Source organism: Salvelinus namaycush, chromosome 12 (genome assembly GCF_016432855.1).
Source record: "Salvelinus namaycush isolate Seneca chromosome 12, SaNama_1.0, whole genome shotgun sequence".
Lineage (NCBI taxonomy): Eukaryota > Metazoa > Chordata > Actinopteri > Salmoniformes > Salmonidae > Salvelinus > Salvelinus namaycush.
Genome location: NC_052318.1, coordinates 24,455,524 through 24,480,800, shown reverse-complemented (window position 1 = coordinate 24,480,800; position 25,277 = coordinate 24,455,524). Strand labels below are relative to the sequence as shown.

The 25,277-nt window shown below is 44.2% G+C and overlaps 1 protein-coding gene across 1 annotated transcript in view; it reads left to right on the top strand.

Annotated features, from left to right (window-relative positions):
- Nucleotides 1–25,277, top strand: part of LOC120057447 (homeobox protein cut-like 1) — a 266,738-nt gene that overhangs the window by 193,731 nt on the left and 47,730 nt on the right. The window contains exons 10-17 of the mRNA XM_039006064.1: nt 5,012–5,305; nt 6,775–6,833; nt 8,505–8,553; nt 8,652–8,742; nt 11,691–12,470; nt 18,379–18,444; nt 19,998–20,103; nt 21,018–21,495. Coding sequence (XP_038861992.1) covers nt 5,012–5,305; nt 6,775–6,833; nt 8,505–8,553; nt 8,652–8,742; nt 11,691–12,470; nt 18,379–18,444; nt 19,998–20,103; nt 21,018–21,495 — 1,923 coding nt within the window. The remainder of the gene's footprint in view (nt 1–5,011; nt 5,306–6,774; nt 6,834–8,504; nt 8,554–8,651; nt 8,743–11,690; nt 12,471–18,378; nt 18,445–19,997; nt 20,104–21,017; nt 21,496–25,277) is intronic.

Sequence of the window (25,277 nt, the reverse complement as noted above, 5' to 3'; positions counted from 1 at the left end):
GACGTTGTTGCCGGTGATGTCTGGTGAGGTCCTGCCTTACAACAGGCCTACCATCCCTCAGTCCAGCCTCTCTCAGCTCATTGCGGACAGCGACAAACCCCCCCCAAAAAGCCCTTTGGCCGTGCGTCTATTACCAGAATGCTAATAAAATGAGCCCAAGTAATAGCAAATTTCCATGGAGGCTGCTAGTTAAATATGCTAACGAGCGCAAACGGAAATAAGCAAATTGCAAAGACAGGTAATCCAGCTCATAAAGTTATACATATATACAGTGGGGCAAAAAAGTATTTAGTCAGACACCAATTGTGCAAGTTCTCCCACTTAAAAAGATGAGAGAGGCCTGTAATTTTCATCATAGGTACACTTCAAAATGAGAGAGAAAAAATCCAGAAAATCACATTGTAGGATTTTTAATGAATTTATTTGCAAATTATGGTGGAAAATAAGTATTTGGTCACCTACAAACAAGCAAGATTTCTGGCTCTCACAGACCTGTAACTTCTTCTTTAAGAGGCTCCTCTGTCCTCCACTCGTTACCTGCATTAATGGCACCTGTTTGAACTTGTTATCAGTATAAAAGACACCTGTCCACAACCTCAAATAGTCACACTCCAAACTCCACTATGGCCAAGACCAAAGAGCTGTCAAAGGACACCAGAAACAAAATTGTAGACCTGCACCAGGCTGGGAAGACTGAATCTGCAATAGGTAAGCAGCTTGGTTTGAAGAAATCAACTGTGGGAGCAATTATTAGGAAATGGAAGACATACAAGACCACTGATAATCTCCCTCGATCTCGGGCTCCACGCAAGATCTCACCCCGTGGGGTCAAAATGATCACAAGAACGGTGAGCAAAAATCCCAGAACCACACGGGGGGACCTAGTGAATGACCTGCAGAGAGCTGGGACCAAAGTAACAAAGCCTACCATCAGTAACACACTACGCCGCCAGGGACTTAAATCCTGCAGTACGAGACGTGTCCCCCTGCTTAAGCCAGTACATGTCCAGGCCCGTCTGAAGTTTGCTAGAGAGCATTTGGATGATCCAGAAGAAGATTGGGAGAATGTCATATGGTCAGATGAAACCAAAATATAGCTTTTTGGTAAAAACTCAACTCGTCATGTTTGGAGGACAAAGAATGCTGAGTTGCATCCAAAGAACACCATACCTACTGTGAAGCATGGGGGTGGAAACATCATGCTTTGGGGCTGTTTTTCTGCAAAGGGACCAGGACGACTGATCCGTGTAAAGGAAAGAATGAATGGGGCCATGTATCGTGAGATTTTGAGTGAAAACCTCCTTCCATCAGCAAGGGCATTGAAGATGAAACGTGGCTGGGTCTTTCAGCATGACAATGATCCCAAACACACCGCCCGGGCAACGAAGGAGTGGCTTCGTAAGAAGCATTTCAAGGTCCTGGAGTGGCCTAGCCAGTCTCCAGATCTCAACCCCATAGAAAATCTTTGGAGGGAGTTGAAAGTCCGTGTTGCCCAGCAACAGCCCCAAAACATCACTGCTCTATAGGAGATCTGCATGGAGGAATGGGCCAAAATACCAGCAACAGTGTGTGAAAACCTTGTGAAGACTTACAGAAAACGTTTGACCTCTGTCATTGCCAACAAAGGGTATATAACAAAGTATTGAGATAAACTTTTGTTATTGACCAAATACTTATTTTCCACCATAATTTGCAAATAAATTCATTAAAAATCCTACAATGTGATTTTCTGGATTTTTTTTTCTCATTTTGTCTGTCATAGTTGAAGTGTACCTATGATGAAAATTACAGGCCTCTCTCATCTTTTTAAGTGGGAGAACTTGCACAATTGGTGTCTGACTAAATACTTTTTTGCCCCACTGTAGGTAGGAGCTACTGAATGTCATTTTTGGTGAGTTTGGACATTTACAATCAAATGTGAACGAGAGACATTGTGCAAATGAACAAAGTTTTGGCACATGCTTTTCTGAAGGAAGAACAGTACTGGCTCTGAAGCAGCATCTGTACACGCTGTGTCAGTATGGAGTCTGGAGTCGCTGGGCAACGGGCCTGCCTGCTCTGTTTGGAGAAGAGTGGGGAGTAGCAGGAAATCAAGCAGTGGGAGCTGTACAGATAACTCATTCAAAGGGCTTAGACTTATCAAACACGGTAGAAAGCGAACACTATATGATGCCCCGTGACCTTATTAATTCAGCCACTTTTTATTTTTTATTTTTTTATTTCACCTTTATTTAACCAGGTAGGCCAGTTCAGAACAAGTTCTCATTTACAACTTCATCCTGGCCAAGATAAAGCAAAGCAGTGTGACAAAAACAACAACAGAGTTACACATAAACAAACGTACAGTCAATAACACAAAAGAAAATAAAAATTGAAAAATCTTTGTACAGTGTGTGCAAATGTAGAAGAGTAGGGAGGTAGGCAATAAATAGGCCCAAAAGGTGAAAATAATTACAATTTAGCATTAATACTGAAGTGATCGATGTGCAAGTAGAGATACTGGGGTGCAAAAGAGCAAGAGGGTAAGTAATAGTATGGTGATGAGGTAGTCGGGTGTGCTATTTTCAGATTGGCTATGTACAGGTACAGTGATCGGTAAGCTGCTCTGACAGCTGATGCTTAAAGTTAGAGAGGGAGATATAAGACTCCAGCTTCAGTAATTTTTGCATTTCGTTCCAGTCATTGGCAGCAGAGAACTGGAAGGAAAGGCGGCCAAAGGAAGTGTTGACTTTGGGGATGACCAATGCAATATACCTGCTGGAGTGCGTTCTACGGGTGGGTGTTGCTATGCTTAGATAACTTGCAATTTAAACTTAGGGGTCGTGTTAACGCAGAATTCTGTGTTTTTCACGCAGGAAAAAATTATACATTATACACAGATCTAAAATGCTTCTTGGAATTTCTACTCGGTATCAGACAAATTTTGTGCTTCTGTTTTACTTCTCCACTTAGATGAGAATTCACAAACGGGCATTCTATCAGCAGACAGTGCTCTTACTGATGTGTAGCTACTTAGACTAACTTTAAGCAAAACATTAGGAAATGTAGCTGGCTATATTCTTTCTATGATAGAAATTTGAAACATGCATCGTTTTTGGAAAAAAATCATTTTTCATTGTAAGCTCATTTACTGATGTGGCTACCAGCCAAATAGCGTTGCACTTCTGATGAAAATTAAGCAAATTATTTTGCCGAATGTGTTGCACTTATGTATTTTCTGTTAAGTAAAACTACAGTTGCACGTCCCTGATCATTCTATTGAAGCAAAAGAAACATGAACTTTCCATATAAAATGCGACCCCTATCAATACAGAGCTGGACTTCCTCTTTCTCTTTAACAAACAAACAATTAACTGGCTAAACTGTTCTGGGGAACTACGGTAAACTTCATAATGTAAAATAATGTGACAAGTGAAATGAAGAACGCAATCTGCTTTATCTCCTAACGCCCTCAAACTCAACTCTGGACCTCGAAGCCAGTTCCACTGCATTTTTGTTATTGTTCCCCTCTAATCAGGGACTGATTTAGACCTGGTACATCAGGTGTGTGTGCAATTAGTTATCAGGTAGGACAGAAAACCAGCATGCTACAGACCTCATAGTGTAAGAGTTGAGTACCCCTGTCCTAACGTATTGCACAAGTTGACTGCAGGTAAGTACTTAAAAAGTATCTAAAATATTAAAACATATATATTCAACGGTATTGACGGTATTGAAAAACCATCCATACCAGGGTATACCGCCCAAGCCTAGAGACCAGGTTGTTGAAATTAGCCAATCACTGATGTTGATCAATAAGCTCAGTTGGTGAGGTGATTAGTTGTCAGGTGAAGTGTGTGTGTGTGTGTGTGTGTGTGTGTGTGTGTGTGTGTGTGTGTGTGTGTGTGTGTGTGTGTGTGTGTGTGTGTGTGTGTGTGTGTGTGTGTGTGTGTGTGTGTGTGTGTGTGTGTGTGTGTTGTGTGCGCCTCGCTGTCACTTAGTTCCTGTAATCACCTGTCTTATCTGACTGCGCAGGCAGACGCACACTACACACACACTCCTCAGATCTGCTAGCAAAGCGACAAAGAGGGTTTAGATAGGGGCGTTGAGTGAGAATCATTGGTGTCAGCCTTCTCCAGACGACACTTCATTTTCTCCACTCCCAATGACTGGGCAAGTTGCAGTGTCATAACATCACATTATAAATGATGGTACAATCACTTCCAATCATGGTCACATTTAGCTGTGTAATAGTAATGTGAGAGACAATGGAGGAAGATTTTCTTTTCTTCTGTAGTGCACATTGTTAATGGTACTCTTTAGAAGAATATTTATAATGTGTGGGTATCTGTTTTCATCACACTTCAATATACGTTAGCCCTTGGGAGTAAAATCTCACTAAAGGTTTTCCTGTGCATCTGCTTACCTTCTTTTTCTCTAGCTACGGCATAATTAAAGGGAGCCCACTGATTACAATTTATAATAGAATCACCCAAAACAATTATTTGGCATTATATGAAATAGCGCCTTCATTACCCAAACTTTTGGAATAACTTAACCGCCTGAAAAATTTAACATTTCCATAATTCCATAAAGATGAAGGCTTTAGCACCTGATATATCTAAAGGTTGAATGTTTAAGCACCTTCAACATGTAATGAGTCATTAGGATGCCTTGTGTTCTTCCCCCACTTGTTTTCTGATGTGGTTCAGTCATGATCTGATGCAGGAGGATATGCATGAATATACAAATCCTAAAGAGTGAAATCGCTGTGGGTCTAAATTCTGTACTCACTGTTCTATTTTGGAACTAAAGATGCATGTGTGCAATTCAAACTTTAACGCAAAATAAATGTCTATTAGACAAACTTTTAGGTTATATTAGCACATCTCAAGTTTAGATTTGGGCCTTGAAGAATGGCTGTGTATAGACTCGAGACCTACAGTGATTTATCTTATAGTTATCTGTAGACAACATGACAGCGAAGTGTGGGATAGTGGGGAAACTTGATTTGTCTCTCTCTCCTTCACAGAGAGCTAAGGTAGCGGAGAGAGAAGCAGAGGCTCTTCGGGAACAGCTGTCGTCCGCCAACAAGTCCCTCCAGCTTGCCACACAGATCCAAAAGGCCCCTGACATGGAGCAGGCCCTGGAGGTTCTGTCGCGCTCCAGTCTGGAGGTGGAGCTTAGCGCCAAGGAGCGGGAGGTGCTGCAGCTGGCCGAGGACGTGCAGAAACTGCAGGCTAGCTTGGCCAACATCCGGGAGAATTCTGCCTCGCAGATAAGCCAGCTGGAGCAGCAGCTCAGCACCAAGGAGAGCTTACTCAAGGTTAGCCCCGTCACACCACCACAGTAACACTGAGGGCCCTGGTCAGTGCCGTAACGCTATGAGGGCCCTGGTCAGTGCCGTAACGCTATGAGGGCCCTGGTCAGTGTCGTAACGCTGTGAAGGCCCTGGTCAGTGCCGTAACGCTATGAGGGCCCTGGTCAGTGTCGTAACGCTGTGAGGGCCCTGGTCAGTGCCGTAACGCTATGAGGGCTCTGGTCAGTGCCGTAACACTATGAGGGCCCTGGTCAGTGCCGTAACGCTATGAGGGCCCTGGTCAGTGCCGTACATTGATTTCATATAGTACTTTTCATTACAAGTAAAAACTCAGTCTCTTTAAAAGCAAAATAAACATAAAACATTTTCACAAAATAAAAGTAAGGATCTGGCAGTTCTTGGGCGATGGTCTTCCACAGCTTTAGATGATAGGCAGTTCAGAAATGTAATATCTAGAGAGGAGGGAGCATACATGGTACAGCCAGGCAGGGAGTTATAGACAGACAGGCCACGGAGCTCTTCATTGGGCACCTCGTCATCTTCGATAGTCACAGCTTCTTCTCCGTAGGTAGGCTAGTCTGGTCATCAGCAAGGCCTCTGGTCAATTTCATAACATGAGTTTAGGGGTCAGTTAGGAAGAGTAGGCCTAACTACTGTGTATTCATCTGAACTTGTGTGCCATGTAAAAATAAGTGGAAGTTGTCAATAGTAGTTTATAGTGCATCAGTGTGCCTCCAGGTAATGCAGTTATATATTGTACAAACAATTGGTGGTTTTAGTTCTTGACTCCTACTGTAAGCACTACCTTTCAGCTTTAACTGAGAAAAACAGTATTTTACAACTGAAACATGTCAGGACATGTTTCAGTTGACTAATGCGTAGCCCTGAACCCTCTATCCATAAACATAACAGTGGTTTTACTGAACTCTGCGGGGCACCTCTCATACGGCTCTGCATTTAGGACTTGACTGACATGTCTTTGTATCTGCGACGACTGAACAGACATGTCATATCCAGTGAGCTTTATGCACAGAGACTGAAGTGCTTCTCTATCGGAAGTTGTCGTGATTTGGTGTAGCTACATGGTAATGTGTAAAGATTGCACAAAAGAGAAAGGAGCAGAATTATTATGAACTCTCCTCAATGCACTGAGCCATCTCAAATGTACACATGCTAATGCACTGGGACTCCTTAAGAAAACATATTCTATACTGTGACTCTCCAAATATTTCCTTCCCAATTCATTGGTCCTCATTGCAATAACTGTAAAACCACCCCTATTTATACAGAGTTGTCTCTGAACTGTATACTTTCCTTAATTTTCCCATGCCTTGAAATAGCTAAAGTGTGCTCTTTCCCCACGCACTGAGCCCACTTGATTATACACTTACTTTTACGCTCTGTCCTCCCAAGAGTACACTCCCCAAGTGTACACTTGCTTAAGCACTTACTCTCTCCTCTCTCTTTCCACACAGCAACTGGAGGAGAAACTGCGAGAGCAGGCAGACTACGAAGCCATCAAGAAAGAGCTCAGGTAATTCACTTTCCTCCTCAGTCTGTCTTCCCTCCCCTCAGCCACAGGCGTCAGTTCAAAAAACCATACACATTAACCAGGTCAAATTAATTCCTGCCTCCAAGCCTAAACTTGTGATGCCACCGAGTGCAAGTATGTGCGATTCGGACACCCTGCCAAACCACCCTCAAGACTATCATTAACCTTTAGATTTAGCCCTTGAATGTGGACTCGCTGAGTCTGAGTATTATTGGCTAAGCACTGGTAGTTCCTATCAGAAAAGCTAGTTTGATTGGACAGTAGGACTTTGCGTTCAACCTCTGTTTGCCACTGCTTTCTTATCTGATCAGAATGTTTGGGGTCTGGAGATGGGAAGCTAAAATGGCTGTGCTGTACACTCATTAAAGGGGTATGTACTTGGATGCTTTCTCCCCAAATGTGGGTTTAGTGTCATGCTCTTCTAATCTTTTCGCTTCTTTTAAAGCTGCAATATATAACTTTTTGGGCGGCCTGACCAAATTTACATATACATTTGAGTTATAGATCTGTCATTCTCATTAAAAGCAAGTCTAAGAAGCAGTAGATCTCGTCTATGTGCGCTATTTCTATACTTCCCGTTCTTAAGTTTAGTTTTTGCCCTGGAAAGCTTTTTTGTCACAAACTGAAATTAGGAGAACTATTATAATTTTTGCAACCCGGAAATGGCGGAAAGATTTCTGCATATTGTACCTTTAAGTATAGCTACTCTAAAGGACATTCTTTCGAAACCATTGATTGCAGTTGTCAAATATGTTTTGTACTGTAGCTCAATAAATTGTTTTTATAAAAAGGTTGAATAAACCAAGGAAATCTGTTATGGTAAATGTAATTTTTAATCTTTACTCATTAACAACACACATGTCATGAGCTTTATTGCGCCATATTCAGTTTTCTATGACATTGGCTTGTATAAGCTCTAGCATTTCTGGTATGGAATCCCAAGATGACGGTGAACAGTGGCTTCAGTTTTTTTGGTGTTGTGCTGCATGTTATCTCCGTCCAAGTCAGTAACAAGAAGGCTAACTAAGTTAAGATTTGCAGATAAGATAATTGGACGGCACTGCCCATGTTTAGGGTACTCGGGTGGTTTCTTCCCAGGATTTAACAATCTTCACTCGTCTGGACATCAGGGGCCGTCTGAACATTAATTTGGTAACTGGATTTTCAGGCATAATATTCCCAATTGGAAGAAGTCCTAAAGGTAGTATCAGTGAATGGCTCTGTTTGTGAGAGTTTTCAGCGCCACTATGATGGTCAGCCAAAGAGCTATTTGTGGGAATTTGTATTGATAGCCCGTCTGTGGTCACGAAGGGAAGCATTCCTCTCCTAATAGACTAAAGTGTCTTTATTTGCCTCCCAACCTTTTCATAGATGCGTTTTCCTTTATAGATAATATCGCCTGAAATCCAATTGGCACCCAGCACATGATTGAATAACCCATTTTAATTACTGTGATTGGCTCTAAGGATTTCATTGCATTATCAGATTTTGATGGTCGCAGCAGAGTGAAGGACTGCCTATCGCTGATGTAGATGTTCTGTGGGGGCTGATAGCAGATAAATGTCAGTCCTGTGGTGCTGTGTGTATTTGTGATCTCCTTTTTGCAGTGGGTGCAGTAATAAAGTGGTCCATTTCTCCTTGTTTACTTCACAGTATCCGAAAGTCAATGGAGTTTGGCTCTCCAAACTTCTCCTCAGCACAGGTAAGGAGGCTGAATATTGCATTTGAGTTTTATTGGAACAATATTTAGACAATGTATCTTATCAAACAAGGTTTAACAATTTCCTATCTCTGTGTCAGGACTCTAAGAAGCCTCTAGAGTTGTTGTTGAAGAGTCGAGGCCTGCAGTCTGAGAGCTCCTCCCTGCGCCTAAACAACAGTGAGTTGAGTGGTGAGTCCTTCAAGCGCTCTCACTCACACATACACACACACACATAACTAGACACACGTACGCACACACGCACACATTATTTATTAAGGTGACTTATCAATCAGACATCTGCTGTGGACTATGTAGTGTTTGTTTGCCATCTTGAACTTGCCAACTGACCAAGTTGAACATTAGTTTTCACCATTTTTATTTGTTTAAATTTCCTTAAAGCTGAGATCCGCATTAGGGGAAATGGATGGCTGCCCACAGGCGTTTTTGTTTTGTTTATTAAACGGAGAAGAGGAGTGCCAGCGTCGTGGTAAAAAGCAGTCATAGTATATACTCTGCTGTTCTATTGTGTGTGCATTGATGTCAGAGGGGGAAAAAACTGTGTTTGATTTCAACTTTAACCAGTATCAAAGCAGCCAATCTGTTATCGGCAGAATTTTTTTGTGATATGCATGTAGACACGACCACAAGGTCAACTCCTGGTGTGAACTGCCCCCGTCAAGGTCTTATTCATGGGCTGGTTCTGAACAGGCTTCGTAAGCACTGATAGGGTTGTTTCCAAAGAGGGGGCTGAAGTTTGGTTGAACTCATTGAGCCTAATTCAGTGATGCACAGAGCCCTAGCATTCCACCATTGATCTCTGAGCCCTTATCGCCTTCTCTTGTCACAACATGCCAGCTCTTTCAATCGCATACCCCACATTCAGCTGCCTTACACAGACCCATAGACGCACAGTCATACACTCTCACAAACTTAATGGCTTTTCGTCTGTCTCCATATCTAGAATCCTGAGACTCAAGGATATCTGTCATGAAGAGCTTTTTGAAAATGTTAACATTGTCTGAGCGGAAGTTACCCCAGAATGTAATATGGAGTTTAAGTCCCTCACCATTAGCCTTCATCAGAGCATTGGCCTGTGCCTCTGTGTGTGTGCCAGGGTGCTTCCAACTTAAAAGGACACACAGTCCTTTTGTTTCTTTACTCTGTCAGTCGCCTAGAGGGGTTATAGACAGGAAGTAAAGTAGTCAAACAGGAAGCAGCTCCAGCTATCTCCACCAGCAGAAGAAGGAGACTGTTCGACCCAAAGGAAAGAATGTTATATCTCAAGGAGCTTTTTCTTTTCTACAAATATAGACACACTCCTAAACAATGTGTCAACTGTTTCCATTGGCATGCTACCGTGTTTGATACAAATAAAAAACATTCTGGCCCTGTAAATGTATAATGGAGTTGAATTGAAGGGTTCGAAGCTGACAGTCGGCTCACACCATTAAGACTGAAGTGCTGCTGCTTTCTCAGAGCGGCACTCGTCTTGTCTGGATCCTCGATTTATCTCATTCAGAGAATCAGCCATTTAAGCACGGCGATTTGAGAGGTAGTGTAACATTCTCTGTGCTACATTTCAAAGGATCACTGCTTGAGGTTTCTTGTTATATCTCCATTTATCTTAAGTCCTAGACTTTACATCTGCTACCTGAAGTTCTACTCAGACTCTGGGGATGAAAAGATTGGAGACTTGGTGTATAATATCAACCTTTTGGTCCTAGTCTAACACCTACTGGTGTTCAGTCTGACTTTTTCCAGTTGAAGAACAATAAGTGTCTTCTACTTCAGAGAGCTTTAGCTTTCTGTTTTAAGTTAAAAAATGCCTCCCTAAAGTAGATTCTACCCTAAACTCAACAATATGACCTCTCCCAAAAATAACCTAACCACACCACAGGCTAGGGGGCTATAACTACACAAACAGGTACTGACCACGGCTAGTGTTTGGAGGCTACATCTCATCTTTACGGGTTAAGGTCCGTTTATTAAAAACTTTCCATTTTTGGTAGCGCATCTGCGCCCACACAGTTTGCAGTTGTGTGTCGGAAGGGTGGGGGTAGTGGAGGGGCACAGTGCAGCCCACCCTAGGCGAGGAGTGTAGGGGGGCCAAGGGAGGTCAGAGGCTGGAGGACATGGAGTGATCCAGTATGCTAATGAAGCCCCGTTAGTCTCTCCTCCCAGTATGCCCTTTATCACTCAGTGCACTTGGTCGCTCCGGAAATGTCATCCCATTTGGCTTCGGGTCTCCCCCCTCCCTCCCATGTCCTCGAAAATTAAGCTTTTCATTTGTATTCCTAATGGGACCCCTCGCTGTCCAACCGGATCATGTTGATGTGAAACCAAAGGCGCTGTTTGGCTGCTGTTTGGCTACAGGTTGGACGGGCGTTCTACTTAGTTACTTCCCAATGTGATTTTCGATGAATAAATGTTAATGATTGTACATTTATACAGTGTTATCAGATTTATGATAACTCAATTTTGTATGCCTGATGATCTGTATACCATGGCCTATTTTGCAATGGTGTTGAGCCTATGGCTATACCTAACATTAATCAAATCTCACAAGGAAAAGTATGTATAATGAGCAAATATTGCTTGGCTGCCATTGTTTATCATTGCTGTATAGTACATGTGTAAGTTTTGCTACTGTTCCCGCACTCTGATGCATACACCACAGGCACACACACACCACTGATGTTAATCCACCCTGAAATAAGGGCATCCCAAAGCTACCTTGAGTGAGTGGTGGCCTGGAGATGGTGATATGCAGAGGCAGGGGCAAGAAGGTTAGGCAGGGCATACACCACACAGCAGGTAACCTAGGCAGCTCTCTGCCTGTGTCCATATCCTGTGACATGCCTGCCAGACGCTTCCCTTCACTACTGTTCAGTGTCCCTCTCCACAGCCATAAGCCCTACTGGCAAATTCGCACAATGCATCAGTGCATCTCCCCTCTAAGGTTATGCTACTCAACTGGAGTTCACTGTACCCCCAACATCTCTCACTTAATGGGTGTGATGAAACTTGTGTACTTGTAGTTAGATGGTGTTTTGTCTAGATATTTTGTTTATTTTGGACTAATTTTGTTGATGCCACTTGATGTATTGATCTGTGTCATGTTTTGTCTGGTCTCACAGGTGTGAGGGAGCGAAAGGTCAAAGACTCATCAGAGGGTCAACAGCGTCTTCCTGCCACGCCCATGGGCACCAACTTGCAGGGCTCCCCTCCCACTCCCTCCGCTCAACTCCTCCTGCGCACTGGCTCAGGTGGTTCCTCCGACACCACCCCTGTCACCACCGCCAATGGCACGCACCACTTCTCGCCCACGGGCAGCGGGCTGGGCGGGCAGGACTTCTTCAGCCCCTGCTCGCTGGCGTCGGCAGGCACCGCTTTCCCCCTGGCGGGCAAAGTGTCGCTCAGTTCCCTGCTGCAGCGCCAGCTCATGCAGACCTTCTACTCCAAAGCCCTGCAGGACTCAGTGTCTGGCCAGGCCCTGCTCTTCTCCCCCACCCACTACCCAACCCCTAACTCCCTCTCAGCCAGCCCTCTGCCACCCCATCAGTCTTTGCAGTCGCAATCCCAGCACCCGTCGGCGGGCAGCCCAGACGTTAATGGCCTAGCCCCCTCGCCCAGCCAGTCAGAGGGTGCAGGGAGTGTCTCGGAAGGTGAAGACATGGACACGTCTGAGATAGCGCGTCAGGTCAAGGAGCAGCTGATCAAGCACAACATTGGGCAGAGGATCTTCGGCCACTACGTGCTGGGGTTGTCCCAGGGCTCGGTCAGTGAGATACTGGCTAGGCCCAAGCCCTGGAGCAAGCTGACCATCAGGGGCAAGGAGCCCTTCCACAAGATGAGGCAGTTCCTATCTGACGAGCAGAACATCTTGGCACTGCGCAGCATCCAGGGGAGGCAGAGAGGTGAGACTGACAGAAATGTATTCACACACACACACTTCACACAGGACACATTTACTGCTCTCACACAGACATACAGAAACTTATAGTACATAGACATATCTGAGCTTGTATCACTGTTTTCTCACATGCACACTTAGCTGAGCACGTCACATATACATACATATTTTATTGATGCTTTGCATCACACAAAGTTCCAGGTGAAAAATATGACAGCTGTATTTCTGAAGCGTATAGTAGAAAGGCCTCAGGTTCAGGCTGGTGTTCTGTTTCTGTGTTACAGTAGCTTCAATGCGGTCCTGCTATGCTTTCCCACAAAACTCTGTACTCAACTCAACAGGAAAAGGGGTGTTGAATGGTACATTTAATTTTGTCAGACACACGATTCAGATTAGCAAAAGACAAACTTCAGCAGGTCTATGTTCAATGTTTGACCCTCAGTCAGAGCATGGCCCTAACCTTAAACCTTTGACTTGACAAACCCTTGCATTTTTGGTAACTGGTGATAGCACTGTCTCTTTAACAACAGATGTCCAACCCCACCCTTCAGCAGTGTAGCCATGGCCTGGGCCCTGATGAATGGACAGCGATCCTTATCATTGTCACCAGTCATGTCGCCCGCTAAGACGTCCAGATTAACCTTGCAGACATGTTCCCTTTCCTGTCGTTATCGCCTGTCGCCTGTCATTGTAGCAACCTTCCCACGAATTAAACCTGGTAGAGGGAGGGAGCATTTAGAAGTGGGTCTATCAAAATGTCATCTTCGCATGCGCCACTCAGGTTTCCAGCACTTATTGCTGTCGGCCCACTGCCTTTTCCTATTGATTTTGTAACCGTCTTAAATGGCACATTGCTGTGTACTGCTGGGGAACGCAGCCTGTACTGTTGAGTCAGTGAGTGAGAGGCAAGCTGATCCCATCAGATTACAGGGGGAAATTTTCCTGATCTGTCTGAATGGGCACATCAGCACTCAAACGACAGTCAATAACATGCAAGTCTGGACAGGTGTGTGTGTGTGTGTGTGTGTGTGTGTGTGTGTGTGTGTGTGTGTGTGTGTGTGTGTGTGTGTGTGTGTGTGTGTGTGTGTGTGTGTGTGTGTGTGTGTGTGTGTGTGTGTTGGGGTCAATTTAAGACTGAAGCTGCACCCCCCTGCTGCAAAGTCCTCATTCTTCACCCCAAACTGCTGATAACTAATGCAGACACTTTTACAAGCAATTATGTCGAATTTGAAACGGATTACAAAACGCATACATTGTGTTCCTATTAAATTACTTCCTATTTCTACTCTTTGCTCTCTTTCTCTTTCTTCCCCCCTCCCCCACGATCTCGCTCCCTCTCTAAATATCTCTATCCCCCTCTTCATATCATCCCACTCTTTCGCTGTGTCTGTCTCTCTCTGCTCTTTCTCTCTTTCTGTCTCTGAGTGAGGAACTGATAAGTTTGGAGCTTGGTGCTCAGTCAGTAGCGTCACAAGGCAAGACGAGAGCTGCTGCGGTCGGCAAGAAGCCCGGGACGAGAGCGAGGCGAGACATGCAGTTTAGGATATGCGTCCGCAGTCTGGTTTCTCCGCATTTCACAGCAAGGGCACACTTGGCAGTCAGGGCAGGGATGATGTAAAAGTTTGAGCTTTAGTTCTCCTCTGTGTTAAAGCAGAGTAGTGAGTGTAGATGAATGTGCACACTGTAGCTCTGCACTCTTGTCTATTGTGCTTGTTTGGACAGATTTCAAGGAATTGGTCTGGCAGCAAGCCCCAAACCTGTCTGCCCAGGGGAGAAGTTTAACAGAAGTTTAGTAGAATCATGTTGGGGAGAAATGTAATGTGGTTCTTATGTGCCGTAGCTACTAGTTCTGTTCTGTTTCAATCATTTATGTTTTCAATAACTGAACCCACAAGTCACGTTTTAGTGAGCCCAAATCCCCATCAATGTCCCTTCTTGTATATGTGAAGAGTTTGATATGTGGTTTGAATGGTAGAAAATTTGGATTGACTCAAGGGTTCTTAGAGGGTGGTTTAAGACTGTGTGGAGTGGTCTTACATCCACTTTCTTTGTTTCTGGCTGTTTGACAATAATTGACTGTTGCCTTCTACGGTGCGTATTACTCTGGCCAATGTGTTTTTACAAGCATTGTAACATACTAGAGCCATGCACGGACATGAATTTTAAGCCCAAACCCTATCCATTCCTGCAATGTTCTCGCCCTACCCTACCCATGCCCAATTGCTTCTGCCAAATTTAAAGGAAAACTCCACCCAAAAACTATAATTTCAAATCAAATTTTATTTGTCACATACATATGGTTAGCAGATGTTAACGCGAGTGTAGCGAAATGCTTGTGCTTCTAGTTCCGACCATGCAGTAATATCTAACAAGTGATCTAACCTAACAATTTCACAACAACTACCTTATACACACAAATGTAAAGGAATTAATAAGAATATATGATGGTATAGAGTACAGTATATACATATGAGATGAGTAATGTAGGGTATGTAAACATTATATAAAGTGGCATTGTTTAAAGTGGCTAGTGATACATTTATTACATACATTTTTTCATTATTAAAGTGGCTGGAGTTGAGTCAGTATGTTGGCAGCAGCCACTCAATGTTAGTGATGGCTGTTTAACAGTATGATGGCCTTGAGATAGAAGCTGTTTTTCAGTCTCTCGGTCCCCGCTTTGATGCACCTGTACTGACCTCGCCTTCTGGATGATAGTGAGGTGAACAGGCAGTGGCTCGGGTGGTTGTTGTCCTTGATGATCTTTTTGGCCTTCCTGTGATATCGGGTGGTGTAGGTGTCCTGGAGGGCAGGTAGTTTGCCCCCGGTGATGCGTTGTGCAGACCTCAGTACCCTCTGGAGAGCCTTACGGTTGTGAACGGAGCAGTTGCCGTACCAGGTGGTGATACAGCCCGACAGGATGCTCTCGATTGTGCATCTGTAAAAGTTTGTGAGTGTTTTTGGTGACAAGCCGAATTTCGTTGAAGACGCGCTGCTGCGCCTTCTTCACCACGCTGTCTGTGTGGGTGGACCATTTCAGTTTGTCTGTGATGTGTACGCCGAGGAACTTAAAACTTTCCACCTCTCCACTACTGTCCTGTCGATATGGATAGGGGGCTGCTCCGTCTGCTGTTTCCTGAAGTCCAGGATCATCTCCTTTGTTTTGTTGACATTGAGTGTGAGGTTATTTTCCTGACACCACACTCCGAGGGCCCTCACCTCCTCCCTGTAGGCCGTCTCGTCGTTGTTGGTAATCAAGCCTACCACTGTAGTGTCGTCTGAAAACTTGATGATTGAGTTGGAGGCATGCATGGCCACGCAGTCATGGGTGAACAGGGAGTACAGGAGAGGGCTGAGAACGCACCCTTGTGGGGCCCCAGTGTTGAGGATCAGCGGGGTGGAGATGTTGTTACCTACCCCCACCACCTGGGGGCGGCCCGTCAGGAAGTCCAGGACCCAGTTGCACAGGGCGGGGTCGAGACCCAGGGTCTCGAGCTTAATCACGAGTTTGGAGGGTACTATGGTGTTAAATGCTGAGCTGTAGTCGATGAACAGAATTCTTACATAGGTATTCCTCTTGTCCAGATGGGTTAGGGCAGTGTGCAGTGTGATTGCGATTGCGTCGTCTGTGGACCTATTGGGGCGGTAATCAAATTGGAGTGGGTCTAGGGTGTCAGGTAGGGTGGAGGTGATATCGTCCTTGACTAGTCTCTCAAAGCACTTCATGATGACGGAAGTGAGTGCTACGGGGCGATAGTAATTTAGCTCAGTTACCTTAGCTTTCTTGGGAACAGGGACAATGGTGGCACTCTTGAAGCATGTGGGAACAGCAGACTGGGATAAGGATTGATTGAATATGTCCGTAAACACACAAGCCAGCTGGTCTGCGCATGCTCTGAGGTCTCGTCTGGGCCGGCTGCCTTGCGAGGTTTAACACGTTTAAATGTTTTACTCACGTTGGCTGCAGTGAAGGAGAGCCCGCAGGTTTTTGTAGCGGGCCGTGTCAGTGGCACTGTGTTGTCCTCAAAGCGAGCAAAGAAGTTGTTTAGTTTGTCTGGGAGCAAGACATCGTGGTCCACGACGGTGCTGGTTTTCCTTTTGTAGTCCGTGATTGACTGTAGACCCTGCCACATACCTCTCGTGTCTGAGCCGTTGAATTGCGACTCTACTATACTGACGCTTAGCTTGTTTGATTGCCTTGCGGCGGGAATAGCTGCACTGTTTGTATTCGGTCATGTTTCCGGTTGCCTTGCCCTGATTAAAAGCAGTGGTTCGCGCTTTCAGTTTTACGCGAATGCTGCCATCAATCCACGGTTTCTGGTTGGGGAATGTTTAATAGATGCTGTGGGTACAACATCACCGATGCACTTGCTAATAAACTCGCTCACCGAATCAGCGTATTCATCAATGTTATTGTCCGACGCTATGCGGAACATATCCCAGTCCACGTGATCGACGCAATCTTGAAGCGTGGAATCCGATTGGTCGGACCAGCGTTCAACAGCCCTGAGCACGGGCGCTTCCTGTTCTAGTTTCTGTCTATAGGCTGGGAGCAACAAAATGGAGTCGTGGTCAGATTTTCCGAAAGGAGGGCGGGGGATGGCTTTATAAGCGTCGCAGAAGTTAGAATAACATGTTAAGATATATAACTTTCAAAATAAAGAAATACAGGGGCATCAAAGCTGGGACCCAGAGACTGAAAAACAGCTTCTATCTCAAGACCATCTTAAATAGCCATCACTAGCACATTAGAAGCTTATGCCCTATATACATAGACTTGAAATCACTGGCCAATGCAACACTAGTCACTTTAATAATGTTTACATATTCTGCATTACTCATCTCATATGTATATACTGTATTCTATCCTATTCTACTGTGTCTTAGTCTATGCCGCTCTGACATTGCTCGTCCAAATATTTATATATTCTTAATTCCATTCCTTTACTTTAGATTGTGTGTATTGTTAGATATTACTGCACTGTTGGAGCTAGAAACTCAAGCATTTCGCAACACCCGCAATAACATCTGTTTAACACGTGTATGTGACAAATACGATTTGATTTGAAATAAAGCCGGTATGATGCATTTTGCTGTTCCCCGCTCCCTCACATCGCTGCATGCGCTCTGTTCATGACTCTGCATGTGAGTAACCATAGCCACTGCTCCTTTGGGACTTCTCTGCTCAATGACGAGGCATGAGAGAGCAGTTAGCTACCTACTTTTCGTCACTTTAAACTACGACAACTCAAGGAACATTATTATTTTCGGTGAAATAATCTCTTCTGTCGAATCAGACAATGCTCTGGTCTTATATTTGACGAGGTTGAAGCACTTCTGACAGTACTGCGCAGCACAAGCAAGTGGCTTAGCTTCAAAATGTTAGTAATCAATTTGGTGATGTCCTGCCCGTACCCTAGTTATTGATGAAAAAACAGGCATTAGCCGGCTCTAACCCAATGTATAATGTCGGGGCCCGTCGGGCTCGGGTCGGGTAGCAGAGCTCTATGACATACTGAACCATATGGCTTCTAGTTAGATTTGTCTTCTTTAGTAAATCACTTATGGGTTTCGTCCATGTTAAATAAGTTGAATTGATTTTGCCCAAATGCTAGGGTTTTTGCTCAGATGTCTAGATGTTGTGGTGATGAGGTGGTCTAGTAACTGTAGATCTATAGCTCTATATAGCAAATGCCCTGACTACCACCACTATATCCATTTGTGTAGAATAAAACTGCTCCTAGACACTGATCTAGTGTCCGTTTTGAGTTTTCCCGCCTAATGTTTAAGGTTCGAATTTGGGGAGTGTAAGCTGATCCTAGACCTGTGCCTAGGTCAGTGTCTCCCCTCATCCATGTGGCAGTCCAGTGGTCTGACACTTATCTTATCTGTCGCCGCTTGTTTTCCAACAGAGAACCCAGGCCAGAACCTGAACAGAGTGTTTCAGGAGGTTCCGAAGCGAAGAACCGGCTCCGAAGGCTCCTCGAGGGCAGGTCTGTTCTTTGCCTTCCCTATCGTGGTTGGTTTAGTGTTTTGGTCGGCTTTTATGTTGTCCAATTTGTTGTGTCCGTTAGCCATTGTCAAACTCACTCTACCACTTCTGGCCTGGAGTCTGGTTCAAAATGCAGGGATGAGGCTGATACAGGGTCAGATATGTTTCTTCCTCGTTAAGGGATGTTTTTTATCTGGTCCTAGATCGGTGGTTAAGGGCAACTTCTACCTCAGGTGAAAAACCAGGGGCAGGATAAGGCAAGGAGGGGTTTATAAAAGGCACCCTTTCAACCCATAGGGTGCGTCGTAAAACGTAGTCTAAACATCCAGTCCCAACCAGCCCACGCAATCTCTCTTCCAGTCTGACATCAGGGCGAAACCTCATACATATAATTTAGCCTTTAAAAAGCTCCTTTTTATATGCTGTACTATGTACTTTCCCCAAAACCATGCATTGTTTCATGCCTTATGAAAATGGCCAAGGGTGTGGTGCTTACATGCTGTTTGGCACTTCGGTAGGCCGCAAACACAAACATTTTCAAACCTTTTTATTTTTACAAGCGGTGATGGCCTCAACAAAACTGTAAAACAGAGGTTACATCACGTCCCCATGACCCGGCAGCTGTGCCCAAACACCACCATGACTGTGCGTGTGTGTGTCTGTGTATGAGTGAGAGTGCTGGGTCTTACTGGTGTCACTGGTAGGCCACCATGTCTCCACTCCGGGGGGAGCGCTTACAGAGTCACCTGCCCTTGCCCGGGTCAGACCCCTTTTTGGTCATAAATTACTTGCAGTTCACCCCCCATGTAGCCAGCTGCTCCCCGCCTCACTCACACACATGAGCGAGCACGACCTTGCCCAATTACTCCGACCACTCACTCAGGACAAATGAGAGAGAGAGAAGAGGAAGCCGAAAGTTGGGAGCCGCGTTAGTCTGGCCCCTCCATGTTTAACTCCAAACAGCAATTAGCCTTCCCTTCTGAAGCCCGTCCAAAACACCAGGTCTTATGTTTCTTATGGAGCTTGTCCAAAGTCTGGTTCCCATTGTTGCAGAGAGAGAGTAGCTGGCTGGCTGCTGGAAGTGTTCTGTTCTGTTCAGCGCTCATGAGGAACATGTGTAGCCTTGACCACTTGTGTTAACAGGATTGAGCTGTGTTGTAAAGGGAGACCCATGGGGAGTACTGCAGTCCAGGGGGGCCGTGGCGGTTAGTCAGAACGCAATGAAGGAGAAGGCTAGGAACAACGTCTCCTTGGGTTCCTTTGAGACAGGAGACAGTGGGTAGACTCAAACTTCACCGTCTCACAGCTTGTCTGAATTTACTGTTTTACTGGATATTTATAGGAAAAGTAGCACTTTTCTCAAACTCAAAACATTCAGCTATATTTTGGATATGTTATGACTGTGCACCTGTGACATATTGTAGTCAAATACTAGCAACATTTATTAATTACCCCAACTTTCTATCACCCCCATTGCTTCCCACCGTCCCTCCCTTTGGTACAGTCCATTGACCCCTGACCTTTGTTGCCCATACCTAGGTAACATCACCACGCGGATCCGTACTCCGGAGAGTGGGTCAGACGAGGCCATCAAGTCCATCCTGGAGCAGGCCAAGAGAGAGCTGCAGGTCCAGAAGGCTGGTGAGTGACTCCTCTCTTTGCTCTGTGTCTGATGGAAACTACTCTACACCAGGGTCTGGTTTGAATTTCCAATTGATTCCCTGTATTGACAGAGCTAAAATAAATTGACCTCAACCCTGCTGTTGAAGCTTCTCGTCTGACCCCCAACCCTCATACCACACTGCATGCCCCTTATAAGTAAATTATAGGGATAGTGGGTATTGAAGGGATGAAGGGACTTCCTAGTGTGTTGACCTCATACAAAAGTGAAGTAAAGTGAATGAACATACAGTAGGATGTGATGTGGTTGGATCAAGCTTTCCCAATTGTATCTTATGGGTCTGACATTTATCCCTAAATTGCCAATGCCATAACTAATGTCAAACAGTGCTAGTGACTACCCCATACACCGCCATTAGAATGTCTAAGAGATGTCCCTCGTGCTAACCCCCTTTTGATGCCATGCCACCCACTACAGATGGTGTGGACAACAGACAGCGACGACAGACAGGTTACCCCCGAGGCATGGGCAACTATTTCGCAAAATATGCACAAAGTCTCAGACTCGGTGAGGAATGGATTTAACCTTAAACAATGTGTGGCCCCACACCGAGAATATACAAACCAAATACAGACTACAAGACTGTTGTGCCTTCTGTTTCTGTAAGGGATGTAGAAAACATTTCCTTGACCATGTCTTAAATCTAAGGGATAGGGTTCTACTATGGAGCGTATATTTTCCTTTTGTGTAGAACTTCAGGTATCAAACAGAAAATCCAGAATTATCCTCCACTTATCCTAGCACTGTATATGTGGGCCATGAAGCATCATCTGAAGTTGAGTGTGGATGATATTTGTAGCGTTGTCTGATGACTGTGTATCCTCTCTGTCAGTCTCTCTCCCTGCAATGGACTCGTCTCAGACCCCTCCCTCGTCCAGCATTGGTGGTGCTGGTGGTACTATCGGCTCAGGTGGATCCTCCAGCTCAGACGAGACCATCCGCTCCATCCTAGAGCAGGCAAGGAGGGAGATGGAGGCCCAGCAGGCCGCCCTGGAGCCCATCCTCAAGCCCTCCTCCATGGGCCCCTCTGACCTGGCCCTGCTCTCTCCCAAACACCTGGGCGCTTCCACTCTCCCGGCCTCCTACTCACCCCTGGCCCTGTCCCTCAAGAAGCCCTCCATCCCCCCATCCTCCTCGCCCTCCTCCCTCCTGGACTTCCACTCTGCAATGGTGAAGGAGGCAGGAGAGGTGGTGGTGGGAGAAGGCGGGGTAGGAGGAGGGTCTCTAATGGACGGAGGGACCAAGCAGGGGCGGGGCTCCTGGAGGGACCAATGGTGGAATAGTATGCACCCCGGGGGGCGGGGAGTCATGTCTAGCATGAACGACGACGGGCGGGGTCAGGAGGACAGCAAGGAGGTACAGTACCGTTAATACCTCACACACTCTGCCTTCATGACCTCTCACCTCTGAACCATGGTGGTCAGGGCACAGTTAGGGCTGTTACGGTCACCTCATTACCGCCACACCGGCAGTCATGACCACAGTCAAATTCCACATGACCGTAATTAGGCTTCTCCAAAACTGCACTCTGGTGCTGCTGATGGTCATTAGTAGCCTACCAAACTTGCTAACAGCCAGTCACTAATGGCCTGGTACTCAGCACTCTATTGTCCCTCTAATCACTATGACATCAATCCAAATGCAATCTAAAATATAATCAAACACTTAATGAGAGCCCTGGCATTCAGAGTTTGAGTGGAATAGGATCACCTGTTGCACAGTGAGAGCCAGCTCCTCATTGCTGGTTAATGCATGAAATGAAATGTGTTCCTATAAGCCCATGTTGCACAAAATTTCTACAGGCTATGCTATGCAAACATGTAGACTTTTTCAAATCATAGTTGCATGCACATGTAGCCTAGCCTATAGACCTGTATGTTTTGATAAGGTTTGTATCGCAACTAAAGTGGGCAAATAAATCTTAAGCGTAGCCTATAGGCCTAGGACCCCTGGAACAGGGTTGGACAGCCCATAGCGCTAAGTGAAACACATGTTCTTATAAGCCCAGTCATTGCACAATGTCTTGTGAAAACAGGGTTTTGACCTGCCAATATTTAAAAGACGATCCCAGCTTTCTGGTGCTGCTATATTTATTGCAATTTTTTTAATTATTAAGGACATCAATCCGCTTTACAACCGGTGTAGCTTACCTGGCATATTAAAAACATAACCGCAGTAAGCACTTCCCCCATTCGCTATTCGAGTGCAGGCTACGGATGACAGATTTTTTTGTGGGCCATTCTATAGTAAATCCTCAAATATTTCCACACATATATTAGTAGGCTATATGTAAAGAGCACATTACATTGAGAATAGTCTGATGGGTGAGAGTATTATCAAGTGCTTGTCAAATTGTGAGTGAGAGACTGATGAAATGTGTGCAGCCTGTGCAAGAAACAGTGACATTAAACATACATTTGTCGCAAAATGCAGCCTTAGAATGTATTAGAAATCAAAACATTTAGCCTAACAACAAAAGTTGAATAAATAACTAAATTAAGCATATAGGAGGACCTGTTTCAAATTATCACTTTGTTAACCACTCAACACAGAATAGCCGCATGTGCGCACTCCCTCAATCATATCCTTTCTATTTTATTCAGCTACTGTATGTTCAATTATATTCTTCTTAGCATAAAATAATGCCACAGAGTTCTAAGCAAATATTGTCTGCAAAATGAACAAGTGTAGCCCACAGCCATATGGCATAGCCAGATCAGGGCCTAACATAAGGATGACTCAGAATATGCTATTCTGTTCTCCTGAAATAGGCTTAATTTTCTTCATATCATAATGTTTCTTTAGACCTGTCTAAAATAAATAATGGATTTATTGTGACGGTGTAGGCTATATTAAATTGATTTATTATACTTTTTTCAATGTAGACGTTCCAAAGGTCCGCATAGGCAAGATGCCGAACGGCCATTGCTCATCCATATATTTATATGTACATATTGTTATTCATTCCTTTGTTGTTGTGAAATTGTTAGATTACTTGTTAGATATTACTGCATGGTCGGAACTAGAAGCACAAGCATTTCGCTACACTCACATTAACAACTGCTAACCATGTGTATGTGACCAATAACATTTGATTTGATTTGATTTCAGTGGCTTGTAGGCTATGCGTGGAAGGCCGGAGATGTTAAATGTGTTTTTGTTCATTAACGGACCGGCAGTTATTTGCATGATAGTTACTGGCTGACAAAATGTCATGACCGCCACAGCCACAATGTTCAAAATGTTCTGAGAATGTGTCATATCCAATGTTCCCTCTAATTCTGTGCAACTTCCAGCACGCATTTACTGTGAACACTGAGGCTGTACCCGCTTTAACTTAGTTTTAACAGTGGCCATGTAGGCTACTGTGGCTATTTGATCATAATGTACTATATACTATATACTATACTATATATACTATTATGTACTATATGTACTATATATAATGCCTACCATCAAAAACAATGGAGAAAATTCAGCCCATAATATTTTAACATGGAAATAGCTGTTCGATCATTCAGCCTACAGTTGCTGCCAATGTGTGGTGTTCAATGTAGGCCTACAGTCCATGATACTTTTGAAAAAAAAACATGCAGGTCTTGACATTAACCTGTTTATCCACTTGTCATTCAGACAAGGTGACTGAAAATGTTGTGGTGTTGTTTGATGCAAGAAACCACATAATAAAACAAAATGCACTATTATTGCCGTACCATTATTACAGAGAATCAGACCGCTTATGCTACCCTCAGTTTACTCAAACCTAAGTAGCCAATAGACAATCTCAAAATACAACACTTCCCCTTTAAGACAAAAAAAAGCTCTTTACCTGACTCGCTTTTCAAAGATGTCTAGAAATGTATAAATCTTGTACTCTTGTAGGAAGCAATCACTCCCCTATTGCTGACCACAAATGATCTATAACTGGGCTAATAATCCACTAACTAGCAAAGGACTTGAACAAAATGTGCACACGCGGCTACATGTAGCTCTTGCTTTGATCTCCTAACAAGCGCATCTACTCACAACCGCTCATGCTGTAAACACAGTCCAGTTCAATGTAAATGGCAAAGGTCTATTTGCATATAGGCCTACTGCAGCTCTGATTGTTTATGCCACACTGGTTTGTGTAGAGTACGGGCTGAGTAGTGCGTGTCAATGCAATAGAATCCTACGCCGATGTGTTCTGCCTACAACAAAATATCTTGCATAGTTAATTTTGTTTTGGCATGTTGCATTGAAAGTGGCTAATATTGCATTGATTCGATCACAATTTCAACAGTAAAGGGAAACATTGATAGTGTTAACAGGGATAATTCTAGAACAGTGGTCACCAACCTTCTGAGTCAAGATCAGATTGATTCAAAATGCAAGTCGAGATCTACCGCTCAGATTTTTTTTTACGTGACTTGAAAAACATAAGCCTATGCAACATTAACCAATTAAAAACAGTACTGTAGCAATTATGTTTGTGCAGTAAGCTATAGGCTCAATATATTATCAATGCATATTGGCTTTGCTTGAATTGGCCTGCCAATGCATTGTTGTTCGGCCATTTTTTTAAATTATATTTAAAAGAATTGAGGTAGGCTATATGATCACACTGGTAATAGATCAATTATTGTATTACTTGTGAAGCACAGCTGAGTGAGCATACATTTAAATAATTCGCTTTTTATTTAATTTAATTGGACTGATGGTGCCTACATCTGATGGTCAGTCTCAGCGGAGGGAGAGAGCATCAGACTGAGGGTCCGCCTCTCAACATCCCTCCGCTCTCCCTTTCCTCCACTGACACTGACCGTAAAGGGACACCGTCTTCCAGATGATGGCGAAACTCGTGTCGCACCGCATTATTTCTGCCTTATGCACAAATTCATGTTGTTACTTCTATGAACAGAGAAAGTTAAATATTCCTCGATATTAAAAAAGACCTAAGCTGCTAATAATAATAACAACGCAAGCCTATAGATACACTTTGCTAGTCATTCATTACTGCTGCAGTGTTTGTTGTAGCGCTGATTGGAAATAGGAAAAACTTGCATTTTATGGCTTATAAAAGTGTTGAACACAAAGTGTTGAGTAAGAATTTAAACATGAACTCACTCATAAAAACAGCAGCTCTTTGCTGTATTCAT